This window comes from Pseudochaenichthys georgianus, unplaced genomic scaffold (assembly GCF_902827115.2).
Source record: "Pseudochaenichthys georgianus unplaced genomic scaffold, fPseGeo1.2 scaffold_928_arrow_ctg1, whole genome shotgun sequence".
Taxonomy (NCBI): domain Eukaryota; kingdom Metazoa; phylum Chordata; class Actinopteri; order Perciformes; family Channichthyidae; genus Pseudochaenichthys; species Pseudochaenichthys georgianus.
Genome location: NW_027263457.1, coordinates 1 through 15,072, shown reverse-complemented (window position 1 = coordinate 15,072; position 15,072 = coordinate 1). Strand labels below are relative to the sequence as shown.

Below are 15,072 nucleotides of genomic sequence, written 5' to 3'. Positions count from 1 at the left end.
TAAGCATATCAGGGTACTTATAGGGAGGCGAAGCAGAAGTCACATCCATTGTAATCATTGTATCCACATCAGCGACTTTTAAAGACTCAGAGAAATAAACCGTTATAGTGATTATAAAACCATAAAGGTCGTTATGAACGCGTCTGCAGCGTTACACAGGACGTTACGAGAGAGACTTTCTCTCTATAACTTACCTCCCTGCTCATCCAACATGACCAGAGTCCTGATGCCGGCATCTTTACTCTGAGAGACGGGGAGAAAGAGAAGGAGAGAGCAATGAGTTCAAGTCTGAAATCAATCGGTTTCTGATCTTATAGTGAATCTCAACAATGTATTCCAGGTCTCAGATATAAGATAAGACTTTATTCGTCCCGAAGGAAATTGCTGTGCCAGAGTTACAAAAATACAATAAACACTGGAGCATAATAATCCACACGGCAGCGTCGCGTTGAAGCTTGTCGGTGGGCGTGTCTGAAACTCGACCAACAACCAATCACAACCGGACACACAAGCACGCGGTTTGATTGGCTAGCGCTTGTCCTGGCATATGATTGGCTGACGCTTCCGTCGACACTTGAAAAGTTGAACTTCTCTCAACTTTCGAAGCGACCAACAGAGGGGACCCACAATGCAGTGCAGCAAAGCGTGAAGTCACCCCATTCAAAGCGTCTCCGCTGCCGTGTGGACGTACCGTAACAGTGCAATTCAATAACTACAGGAAACACAGACGGTCACATAATGAATGTACATATTAACGGTATTTAATATTTAGTAGTGCAAAAGGAACGTAGTGGTAGTTACGTAATTGCACATTATTTATCGAACATTAATAATAATATGGTACATGTTATATAGCAGTGTTTTGTAATATATACAATATACAGAACATACAGAGAGTGTCCATAACACGACATCCCTCCATTGCTGTACGAATAGACATTTATGTAAAATCAGTGAATAAAAAGTTTTACATGACGTGACCATTTCCAAACAGAAGCATATATTTACAACAAATAATTCTGCAAGGTAATCTGCCCTTTAGATATTTACTAATACGTATAGAAATACTGAGGTTTTACATTTTGCAAAATATGATTATTTAGTTTTTTTAAATAAGAAATATTGCTTTGATATCCGTCTGTTAAATATGAAACTACAGCCTGCAGCCGATTTCCTTAATTTAACATAACATGGAATTTATCTGGCATTATTACTGTCTTTGCATTTTGGGCAATAATCAGGATTAATATCATTAATATTAATACTTTTAAAGTGTTTGTCTGAAACACCAAACAGATGATGGCAGCATTACCCATAATCCCCTCTGTTTCAGCCCTGTTTCCAAAGTGCTGATTCTCTGTCTGTTACTTCAGATGAAAATAAGGATCCCCTCCCCACGCCCCTCTGAGAGACATTTGGTTACAAAGAACTCAATGGTGCTCTAGAGGAGATTCAGGTGATAAGGGGGGGGGGGGGGGGGGTACCTTAGTTGCTGATTGGCTAATGGTTACTCAAGACAACACATCGTTATGACATCATCAAGTGGCCAAAATCTGATCAGCTCATTTTCAGACAGGTTTTTATAGAAATGGATCAAAAAGAGAGAGAATCTTTGTTCCTGAAGCTTTCAGAGTCTCTTTCCACAGAGGGGACACATGTTGATGTAGAAGAGACATGAAGAAGAGGGGACACATGTTGATGTAGAAGAGATATGGAGAAGAGGGGACACATGTTGGTGTAGAGGAGACATGGAGAAGAGGGGACACATGTTGATGTAGAAGAGACATGAAGAAGAGGGGACACATGTTGGTGTAGAGGAGACATGGAGAAGAGGGGACACATGTTGATGTAGAAGAGACATGAAGAAGAGGGGACACATGTTGGTGTAGAGGAGACATGGAGAAGAGGGGACACATGTTGATGTAGAAGAGACATGAAGAAGAGGGGACACATGTTGATGTAGAAGAGACGTGAAGAAGAGGGGACACATGTTGATGTAGAAGAGACATGAAGAAGAGGGGACACATGTTGATGTAGAAGAGACATGAAGAAGAGGGGACACATGTTGGTGTAGAGGAGACATGGAGAAGAGGGGACACATGTTGATGTAGAAGAGACATGAAGAAGAGGGGACACATGTTGATGTAGAAGAGACATGAAGAAGAGGGGACACATGTTGATGTAGAAGAGACATGGAGAAGAGGGGACACATGTTGATGTAGAAGAGACGTGAAGAAGAGGGGACACATGTTGATGTAGAAGAGACATGAAGAAGAGGGGACACATGTCGATGTAGAAGAGACATGGAGAAGAGGGGACACATGTCGATGTAGAAGAGACATGAAGAAGAGGGGACACATGTCGATGTAGAAGAGACATGAAGAAGAGGGGACACATGTTGATGTAGAAGACACATGGAGAAGAGGGGACACATGTTGATGTAGAAGAGACGTGAAGAAGAGGGGACACATGTTGATGTAGAAGAGACATGGAGAAGAGGGGACACATGTCGATGTAGAAGAGACATGGAGAAGAGGGGACACGTGTCGATGTAGAAGAGACATGAAGAAGAGGGGACACGTGTTGATGTAGAAGAGACATGAAGAAGAGGGGACACATGTTGATGTAGAAGAGACATGAAGAAGAGGGGACACATGTTGATGTAGAAGAGACATGAAGAAGAGGGGACACATGTCGATGTAGAAGAGACATGGAGAAGAGGGGACACATGTCGATGTAGAAGAGACATGAAGAAGAGGGGACACATGTTGATGTAGAAGAGACGTGAAGAAGAGGGGACACATGTTGATGTAGAAGAGACATGGAGAAGAGGGGACACATGTCGATGTAGAAGAGACATGGAGAAGAGGGGACACGTGTCGATGTAGAAGAGACATGAAGAAGAGGGGACACGTGTTGATGTAGAAGAGACATGAAGAAGAGGGGACACATGTCGATGTAGAAGAGACATGAAGAAGAGGGGACACATGTTGATGTAGAAGAGACATGGAGAAGAGGGGACACATGTTGATGTAGAAGAGACATGAAGAAGAGGGGACACATGTCGATGTAGAAGAGACATGAAGAAGAGGGGACACATGTTGATGTAGAAGAGACATGAAGAAGAGGGGACACATGTTGATGTAGAAGAGACATGAAGAAGAGGGGACACATGTTGATGTAGAAGAGACATGGAGAAGAGGGGACACATGTTGATGTAGAAGAGACATGAAGAAGAGGGGACACATGTTGATGTAGAAGAGACATGGAGAAGAGGGGACACATGTTGATGTAGAAGAGACATGGAGAAGAGGGGACACATGTTGATGTAGAAGAGACAGCTCCAGTAATGCACGGTTCCAGTTTCCTCCTCCTAACAGCGGGTCTATATCTGCAATGTCCTCTGTGTGGACATTGTTTGACAAAGCTCCAGTAATTCAGCGCTCAAATTTAGCTCATAAAGTTGGCCCACACACACACACACACACACACACACACACACACACACACACACACACACACACACACACACACACACACACACACACACACACACACACACACACACACACACACACACACACACACACACACACACACACACACACACACACACACACACACACACACACACACACACACACACACACACACACACACACACAGGCGTTTACGGCAGCACCAGGGTCAGGGTTAAAAACAGGATTCACACACGGTACAAATAAAGACGAAAAATTAAGATAATAATACAAAATGTTTTTAAATAAAGTGATAAAGTGACTGAGATAAGAGTGCATGATAACACCCTTCAGTAAGCACACATTAAACAACAGCTCGTGACCTGACAGATATTAAAAGACGAAAGGATTTCAGCTCGGATCAAAGGGTGCTGAAATGGATGTGAAGTTTAAGATCATCAAAGTTAGAAAGAAGGACTATTCCCCCCTTCCTGTACTGTGTGCTGTAGGTTTGAGTGCATGTAAACGGTTGCAAAGGCTGCAATCCCAAAGCTTCCCGCAGAGGTATTCTTTCTGTGTAATACTCGTGGATCAATGTTTTCTCCAGACGTTAGAAAGAAGAACGTCTTCTGGGTTTTCCCTTTCCGATAGTGTGTGCTGTAGGTTTGAGTGCATGTAAAGGGTCTGCAAGTGCTTTCCCTTTTGTCGGGAGACGAGGTCATAGAATGAGGACGACAGGCAATTAGAAAGTAGAAGGAAAAAAGGACATGTGAGGGCGTTGCTGTTCCTGAGCTACGGGACAGGATCCATATCAGCACGCCAACTGGCACACACACACACACACACACACACGCACACACACACACACACACACACACACACACACACACACACACACACACACGCACGCACACACACACACACACACACACACACACACACGCACACACACGCACACACACACACACACACACACACACACACACACACACGCACACACACACACACAGTTTATCTTATACTGCTGATATGCTATTGCTTGTTATTTGTATTTGCTTCTAATTCATGTCTCATCTGATGCTGTGACGGAAAAAAATCAATAACGTATATCTTATCCTATTATCTTATCGCACACAGACACACACACACACACACAGACACAGACACAGACACAGACACACACACACACACACACACACACACACACACACACACACACACACACACACACACACACACACACACACACACACACACACACACACACACACACACACACACACACACACACACACACACACACACACACACACAGCGCAGCAGTAACGAGAGAACCGAGGAAGGCACGTACAGATGGAGGAATGACGGACAGGTCAGCTGACGGTAACAAAGGCCTGGTATTGATGTTTGTCTCCAGGTGTCCTCTCTGCAAAGGAACCCATGTGAAGTCAGGTCATTAGCCTCTGCTAGCCCGAGGGAGTGTCTCACTGACCGGAGCCGTGTGTTTGAGAGTCCAATCGATGAAGTAGAGAGACATGCTGAGCGATGTCTGGCTCACTCTGAACTGGTGCTTTTCACATTGTAATTATCGTGTCATGCTATTATTGGGATGTCTTTGGAATATATCACCGGCTGAACGAGTCTTTGGAATATATCACGAGTCGAACAATTGTGTTTATCTCGATAATGAGACCGCGAGTGATATTTATGCAGATGCCGATAAGAGTAAGAGTATATATATATATATATATATATAATAAGAGTATTTCCACAGTATTTCCACATCCACCTGGAGTTTCACTAAATTAAGAGAAAGTCTGTCATGAAAAGTCTTTAAAGGTGGGAGAAGTACTCATATCATGTACTTGAGTAAAAGTACTCATATCATGTACTTGAGTAAAAGTACTCATATCATGTACTTGAGTAAAAGCAGAAGCACTCATATCATGTATTTGAGTACAAGCAGAAGTACTCATATCATGTACTTGAATAAAAGTAGAAGTACTCATATCATGTACTTGAGTAAAAGTACTCATATCATGTACTTGAGTAAAAGTAGAAGTACTCATATCATGTACTTGAGTAAAAGCAGAAGCACTCATATCATGTACTTGAGTAAAAGTAGAAGTACTCATATCATGTACTTGAGTAAAAGTACTCATATCATGTACTTGAGTAAAAGTAGAAGTACTCATATCATGTACTTGAGTAAAAGTAGAAGTACTCATATCATGTACTTGAGTAAAAGTACTCATATCATGTACTTGAGTAAAAGTAGAAGTACTCATATCATGTACTTGAGAAAATGTAGAAGTACTCAGATCTTGTACTTGAGTAAAAGTAGAAGTACTCATATCATGTACTTGAGTAAAAGCAGAAGCACTCATATCATGTACTTGAGTAAAAGTAGAAGTACTCATATCATGTACTTGAGTAAAAGTACTCATATCATGTACTTGAGTAAAAGTAGAAGTACTCATATCATGTACTTGAGTAAAAGTAGAAGTACTCATATCATGTACTTGAGTAAAAGTACTCATATCATGTACTTGAGTAAAAGTAGAAGTACTCATATCATGTACTTGAGTAAAAGTAGAAGTACTCATATCATGTTCTTGAGTAAAAGTAGAAGTACTCATATCATGTACTTGAGTACAAGTAGAAGTACTCATATCATGTTCTTGAGTAAAAGTAGAAGTACTCATATCATGTTCTTGAGTAAAAGTAGAAGTACTCAGATCTTGTTCTTGAGTAAAAGGAGAAGTACTCAGATCTTGTACTTTAGTAAAAGGAGAAGTACTCAGATCTTGTACTTGAGTAAAAGTAGAAGTACCAGAGTGTAGGAATACTCAGTAAAAGCATTCAAAAATGTTCCTCAAGTGAAAGTAGAAAAGTATTCTCATCAAAATATAGTGAAAGTAGCGACAGTAAAAGTAGTCGTTGTCTTCACAAATATGTGAAAGTCTCTCAAAGCCTCACTATGGATGCAGAAGCCACAGAAAATGAACGTTTTAAACTCAAAAAGCGGATCCTTTCGAAGGTCAGTATCTCTCGTGGAGCGAGCTGTTGTTTATAAAACCTCGAGCATGAATGTAATATCCGTCCATCTTGAGTGATGTATTCTGTGTCTGCAGGCCTGCTCGTCACATCAGATCTCTTTTTGATTTTGGACTCCATGTCCTTCACACACTCTGTTTATCTTTCACACTCTTTTCATCTCGTTCTCCGTCCCTCTGTCGAACGGTTTTTTATTTTTCATTTCCATCTCTCTCTCTCGGCAGATATCACTCTGAGTTTCTCATTTCTCTGGTGTGAAGATAACGGTGTTCATAAAAACTGTAACGCTCCTAGCCAGCCAAAAAATATTTCTAAAGTGCATCTGGCATCATTACTGTATAAGTCTGTACATTTTAGACAATTATCAGGATACATATCATAATTAATATAAATACAGAACGATATTTATTATCATTTATTACATGGTTTAGTTGAATACTCGATTCTGATTGGTCAATTCAGAACACGTGACACGTTGTTAATCCAGAACAGACAGACCGCTGTCAAGGATTTATTGCCCGTTGTTAAGGACGCTTACATCTGCAGAAAGAATTCCGGTCGATTTAACTGTACACAGTTTGGCTGAAAAGCAAACTGCATGCACTTTTCTTTTCAAACTGGGAGAAGAAAACAGCGGAGAAGTAACGGGGCAGAAACCCTCCTTTTTACGCAGCGGTCCAGATAGACATCAAACGGCGAAACATATTCAGTGTGCAGTTCCTTTGGCATTAGGGCAGGATATCTAGATACCTTCCAAGGTCTGACTTAATGAACTGTGCTACTTTTAAAGCAAGCAGCGATGTTTTCAAATCTGTAACGCTATCGAAGCAGTTCCTGCCGTTGCTACGTTAGTTCAAACGGTAACAACGGACTATTTTTCTTAGCGGATGCATGTCAATTTAAATAAATAATAGCCTACTATTTTTTAAATCATAAAAACATTTTCTAAATCTATAAAAGCATTTAAATTAATATTGGGAGTCATATCGTTACTTTATTGAGAAGGTGGCCGTGTGATAAGCGGGATAATGTGCAGCGACTGGGTCATTATGGGGAAAAGAACACCTTCATGCCGATCAGAGAGCCCGATGCGAAGCGGAGGGATCTTCATCAACATTATCCCTCACATACTTACTTTTAAAATGTATTATTGTCTTATATCATAAAACTTCTCTATATTTTTTATTTTATTCTGAAATGGAGAATTTGTCATCCAAATTTCTCTAGGTAATAACTCAAATAATGTCTGATTCTAAAAACAGTAAAAAGTGTAAACACAATACATTAGTCTGAGGGGAAAAACAAATTGGTAATTTAGCAAGTTATTCTTCATATAATTTTAAAGGGACATATTAAGCACATTTTCAGTGTTATATTTGTATTTCCGACAGTCAGACACAACCACCACATTCAAATCCCAATTAAAAACCCACCTGTTCAAATCTGCTTACTCACTGTAGTGCTCCACATTATATGTTTCATTTGTGTCCACTTGACTGTCTTCTCCATGATTTCCTGTTTGTGTTTTTATCTTGTTCTGTTGCCTATTAGCTTTTTTTTTTTTTTTTTTTTTTTTTTTTTAATTGTACGGTGTCCTTGGGTGTCATGAAAGGCGCCTACAAATAAAATGTATTATTATTATTATTATTATTATTATTATTTGTATTTTAGGTTCAAACTGACAAGTTTACATGCATACATGATCAAAAAGTACATTATTCTTCTCATTTTCAGTGTAAATATACTGCTTCCACCCTCTGCTGTGCTTTGGTGACACTAAGTGGCGAACAAGCAAGTTTTTAAACTATATATTATCAATATTATCTGACCTGAGATCTGAGTGTTGTCCGGCCCTGTTTTCCAGGTCTTTATGCTACGCTAAGCTCCAGCTACAGAATAGAGGTCACGTTGTTCACCAGAATGAATTGTGAGAAACATTTAACGAGACAAGGCCACGTCTCATCACTCACAGAAGGAGCTTTCAGTCGACCTCTGACTGACATTGTCTGAGTGTCTCAGTTTGTGGACATCATAGTAATGTCCCTAACCATCCTACATGTGAACTGTTGCCTAAAATAATAAAACGATAATACAGCAAAGAGACCCTCGCTGCAGCCATATTTAAATATTTTAAAACCCCTCTGGCTGAATACTCCTCTCCTACATCTGTTCGGCGGAGGAGGCGTGTGGCGCAGTGCGTTGGTGTTGGGATCAGGGCAGCACAGGTTCAAACCCCACTGCAGTCAGCATGTCGTGTGTCCCTGAGACCCTTCACCCCAAATTGCTCCAGTGGGGATTGTCCTGTTTTTCTATTGGCTGATTTGTATTGCCAACAAATGTGTTATCCTAATATGTAATACGACAGAATGACAGTATCAGTACCACCTCAAAAAGTGTTATTGTTTCTGTAAATGTGTTTTCCATATAAATGGATTTCACCGTGTCGCTCTCTAATGTGGGTTCATTTCAAATGAGAATCCATGCATGCTGATACAGATTCTGATGGGTTTTACAATTACATGTCAGGTGTTAAGCTGCTGAACCGGAGCGACTTAAGGAGCACAAAAGCAGGATAAAGCTTTCATTTCTGGATCAAACAGAATAAAGGAAACAGAGAGTAAAGAGAGGAGCAGCCGTAACAGGGCGGCGACATTTCATAAAGGAGAGGAGAGAAGGCTTGGAGCTATTCTTAAAGATCAATTTACTCGTCTTTTTCTATGAATTGAGCTGTAAAATAAGATCATTTCTTTCATAACTTACTGAAAAAGTGTTACTCTTTAAAGTAGAGACACTACACACTATACACTATACACTATACACTATACACCTGAACATCAGCAGGAGAGGACTCTTTAAAGTAGAGACACTACATACTGATATACACCTGAACATCAGCAGGAGAGGACTCTTTAAAGTAGAGACACTACATACTGATATACACCTGAACATCAGCAGGAGAGGACTCTTTAAAGTAGAGACACTACATACTGATATACACCTGAACATCAGCAGGAGAGGACTCTTTAAAGTAGAGACACTACATACTGATATACACCTGAACATCAGCAGGAGAGGACTCTTTAAAGTAGAGACACTACACACTGATATACACCTGAACATCAGCAGGAGAGGACTCTTTAAAGTAGAGACACTACATACTGATATACACCTGAACATCAGCAGGAGAGGACTCTTTAAAGTAGAGACACTACATACTGATATACACCTGAACATCAGCAGGAGAGGACTCTTTAAAGTAGAGACACTACATACTGATATACACCTGAACATCAGCAGGAGAGGACTCTTTAAAGTAGAGACACTACACACTGATATACACCTGAACATCAGCAGGAGAGGACTCTTTAAAGTAGAGACACTACATACTGATATACACCTGAACATCAGCAGGAGAGGACTCTTTAAAGTAGAGACACTACATACTGATATACACCTGAACATCAGAAGGAGAGAACTCTTTAAAGTAGAGACACTACATACTGATATACACCTGAACATCAGCAGGAGAGGACTCTTTAAAGTAGAGACACTACATACTGATATACACCTGAACATCAGCAGGAGAGGACTCTTTAAAGTAGAGACACTACATACTGATATACACCTGAACATCAGCAGGAGAGGACTCTTTAAAGTAGAGTCACTACATACTGATATACACCTGAACATCAGCAGGAGAGCACTCTTTAAAGTAGAGTCACTACATACTGATATACACCTGAACATCAGCAGGAGAGGACTCTTTAAAGTAGAGACACTACATACTGATATACACCTGCACATCAGCAGGAGAGGACTCTTTAAAGTAGAGACACTACTCTCTAGTATCATATCTGAGTGGTCAGACTGAGTAGGCGAGTTAACGTCCTGCACTGTTCACTCATTCGATTAGTGTAAGCTTCACTATAAGCCCTTCTAAACAGAAGCACGTGCTCACAGTTAACTGGAGGGAAAGGTCAACCACAGAACCACTTTCATCACACAACAACTATATATACAAAACACAGACTTGGGTTCCTAACAACGATATTTAGTCAATTTGAAGTAAATAAAACTCTTTCCTATATTAGAAATGAAGCAGAGGTGGAAGAAGTAGATCTTGATATTCAGATTTTGTAGTAAAAGTATAAGTACTCAGATATTGTACTTGAGTAAAAGTAGAAGTACTCAGATATTGTACTTGAGTAAAAGTAGAAGTACTCAGATATTGTACTTGAGTACAAGTAGAAGTACTCAGATATTGTTCTTGAGTAAAAGTAGAAGTACTCAGATCTTGTTCTTGAGTAAAAGTAGAAGTACTCAGATCTTGTACTTGAGTACAAGTAGCAGTACTCGTACTCAGATATTGTACTTGAGTATAAGTATAAGTACTCAGATATTGTACTTGAGTGAAAGTAGAAGTACTCAGATCTTGTACTTGAGTAAAAGTAGAAGTACTCAGATCTTGTACTTGAGTATAAGTATAAGTACTCAGATCTTGTACTTGAGTACAATTACTCAGATCTTGTACTTGAGTATAAGTATAAGTACTCATATCTTGTACTTGAGTGAAAGTAGAAGTACTCAGGTCTTGTGCTTGAGTAAAAGTACTCAGATATTGTTCTTGAGTAAAAGTAGAAGTACTCAGATATTGTACTTGAGTGAAAGTAGAAGTACTCAGATATTGTACTTGAGTATAAGTACTCAGATCTTGTACTTGAGGAAAATTACTCAGATCTTGTACTTGAGTAAAAGTAGAAGTACTCAGATCAGGTACACAATAACAACAACAAAGACTAAGCACACTACATAATCTCCACCACACAGGCAATTATAAAACAGGTTACATTTCAGGTTAATAAAATATATATATTATATAATATAAAACACACACACACACCACCACACACACACACACACACACACACAACACACACACACACACACACACACAAACACACACACACACACACACACACACACACACACACACACACACACACACACACACACACACACACACACACACACACACACACACACACACACACACACACACACACACACACACACACACCACACTGTGAATCATATGATATTAAACTGGGATGTTGACTTTAATTAAATGTCAACACAGTATTAGGTTAGTTAGATAGTATATCAAGGTGAACCTACATGATATTATTGTTGACATAATACACCGAATTAAAAGTCAGTGTTTTCAGTGCATGTTGAGCCTCATCTATAATCCATGCTGCCGTTAATGCCGCGCTGCGTCTATATCGAGCCGTTCCTCCGGGGGAACGCTAAGTGAGAGGAGGAAGTGAAGAGAGGTGAAGACAAAACATGACACAGCTGTTCCTCTCACGGCTAAATAATACCATGTGGGAGAAAAGAAAGCACGCTCTGTAGACAGCAGAGAGGTAGTACACACATCCTTTAAATCAAGTAGAAGTACAGATACTCTGGTACAAGTAGAAGTACTGACTAAACTTCTTACTCAAGTAAAAGTAAAGAAGTTTTGGCTTTGAAATGTACTTCAGTAAAAAGTACCCATAGCTAGCAGCTGTTTTAAAGAGTACCTGACCTCCCTTTATATTAACAGAACAATAAGGTATTTGGGTTCAACATGTGAGAAGTAGAAAGTACAGGTATTTGGGTTCAACATGTTAGAAGTAGAAAGTTCAGGTATTTGGGTTCAACATGTTAGAAGTAGAAAGTTCAGGTATTTGGGTTCAATATATGTAAGAAGTAGAAAGTACAGGTATTTGTGTTCAACATGTAGGAAGTAGAAAGTACAGGTATTTGTGTTCAACATGTAGAAGTAGAAGTACAGGTATTTGTGTTCAACATGTGAGAAGTAGAAAGTACAGGTATTTGTGTTCAACATGTAAGAAGTAGAAAGTACAGGTATTTGGGTTCAACATGTAGAGTAGAAAGTTCAGGTATTTGGGTTCAATATATGTAAGAAGTAGAAGTACGGGTATTTGTGTTCAACATGTAGGAAGTAGAAAGTACAGGTATTTGTGTTCAACATGTAAGAAGTAGAAGTACAGGTATTTGAGTTCAACATGAGAGAAGTAGAAAGTACAGTATTTGTGTTCAACATGTAAGAAGTAGAAAGTACATGTATTGAGTTTCAACATGAGAGAAGTAGAAAGTACAGGTATTTGTGTTCAATATGTGAGAAGTAGAAAGTACAGGTATTTGAGTTCAACATCTAAGAAGTTAAAGTAAAAAGTGGTCAGAAAAATAAAGTATTGGAGTAAAGTACTGGTTCCAGAAAAATGAACTTAAGTGCAGTAAAAAGTATTTTACTCCACTTCTTCCCACCTCTGAGCAACAGACCTCGAGATGTGTTCAAACGCCTGAGGGAAACACTCGGCCTCTCCTCATTATGGTGAAAGGCCAGATATTGAGCTGCTGTCAGCGAGAGGACTCGGAAGCAGCTCAGAGTGTCAGGTCTCGCTTCGTGTCTCGTTCGAGGTTAAAGACGAGTCTCTAGATAATCTGAAGCAGGTATAAAAAATCAGCAAAACTCATCTGGTTATTCCAAGCACCGACTCAGAGGCAGTATGTAGACGAAACTTCCTGTCTGTCTGTGTTGGACAGAGTCTACTATTTGAGACGTGGTCAAAATGTGCACTGTGCCGAGGGAATGGGGCAACATGCACACTGCGGTATTTCTTTTGGTACTGTATGTATTTCAATGTTGCTATGTTGTTTAAGAAAAAGGTGAATTTGTGTGTGTGTTGTGTCTCGTGTTGTGTGTGTGTTGTGTGGTGTTTGTGTCAGCGTTGACTCACCTCCTCGACCAGCGACAGCATAACGCCGAGTGCTCTCCAGAGACTGAGAACACAAAGAGAAGAGGATCATTAGACATGAAATACACACACACATAATTATATATATATATTTATGTATATCAAAAAGTGGAATAATAACGGATTAAAATCAAACATAAATTGGAGACAGAAATACTGTTCAGTTTAGTTCAATTCAATTGGAAACAGCATTAAAATACCAAGAGACATCATTATAACTCAACATTTACATTAGCATTGTTGTAAATAAAGACACTGTATGTTTATTTGTTTATTCGATAAAGAGCGGGTTCAGATTAATTCCCTGTTGCATTGGATATTAAAACATCTCTGAAAACAAGCCATAGATCTGCAGACAAGAGTTACACACAGAGAGACAAGCAAAGGTGTGTGTTCCGAGTGTTTCCTCTACTTTATACTCTACTACAGGGGTGTCAAACTCAATTTCTTCGCGGGCCACATCAGCATTGTGGTTGCACTCAAAGGGCCGGTTGTAACTTTAAGATAATATATCAAAATACATATATAAATATTTAATATATATAAAATAATGTATTATAGACATTATTGCCTCTGCATTGGATTATTATCGGATAGGGTAATAACTTCATAATTAACTATGTCTGAAATCAGAAGTCTAGGGCAAATCATTGCAGGTCTTTTCACTGAGAATGTTACAAAATGATTTAAAAAAAATCTAATTCTGAGAAAAAAATAATATTTTGAAGAAAATAAGAAAAAAACTTGTTCTGAGAAAAAGTCAAATTTGAGATGCATTGTGGGATATGTAGTTTATGGGCAACGTGCTTCTGTAAATCGGCATGTAACCGTATAAAAACATATTATATTCTTTGCAAGCTCTTGAGGGCCGCATGAAATGAAGTGGCGGGCCGGATTTGGCCACCGGGCCTTGAGTTTGACACCCCTGCTCTACTACATGTAATAATAATATGTGATTTTCAAATCTCATAACAAGTCCGTTTTGTACTTTACTTCAATTTGAAACACTTTTAATATAACAGAGTATATCTTTTATTATATTTATATGTTGTGGTCTTTGTATTGTAACATATCTAAATACTTGTTCCACTGCTGGATAAAAGCAATGACTCAACGCCTACATACAGACTAGACCAGACACGTCGTATTTAACACACACTATTAACAATAGCTGGACAGTAATGACTGAACAACTGATATCAAATCATACAAGTATTCCTCTCTTCTAACCCTGAGGTTAATTATCTCTTTTGTTTTTCACTTCTGACCCTCTCCCTCTATTTTCCATATTACCTTCTTAAAATCAAATACTTTCTCCTTTCTAATCCTCTTTTGACTTTCCGCCCGTGTTATCCATCCGTCCTTCTTCCTGCTTCCTGCTTCCTCTTGGCCTCGCATTATCTCCTCATGAAAGTTTAATAAGGACATTTGAGCTGCTCTATTATTCTGCTGCAGATTTATCGGCTCCTCCTGAGCTCCTCTCTGCTCCTTAAAGAGGGCACAGTTCCTCCTTTCCCACACAAAGGAAATGGAAAAGGCTAATTGCTAAAACAAGGATGGTCACATCTAAGGAAGCTGTGTCTGTCGGCCCGCAGGATTTAAAGGGATGTTTTTGGCTTTATGAGATATTAACTGTTCTTTTCTGGCTCACCTCTACTCACCTCCTTCCACCCGTACACTAACCTCCTTCTCCCCTCTCTCGCCAAGTGAGGTTCTTACCCTCATTACCTCTG

General features: G+C 39.5%; 1 protein-coding gene across 1 annotated transcript in view; it reads right to left on the bottom strand.

Annotated features, from left to right (window-relative positions):
- The window catches only part of LOC117444778 (synaptosomal-associated protein 25-A-like), a 38,288-nt gene extending 24,928 nt beyond the window's left edge, over positions 1-13,360 (bottom strand). The window contains exons 1-2 of the mRNA XM_034080183.2: positions 13,322-13,360; positions 195-243 (exon numbers count right to left, since the gene is read on the bottom strand). Coding sequence (XP_033936074.1) covers positions 195-243; positions 13,322-13,342 — 70 coding nt within the window. The 5' untranslated portion in view covers positions 13,343-13,360. The remainder of the gene's footprint in view (positions 1-194; positions 244-13,321) is intronic.
- Positions 13,361-15,072: the final 1,712 nt, after the last annotated feature.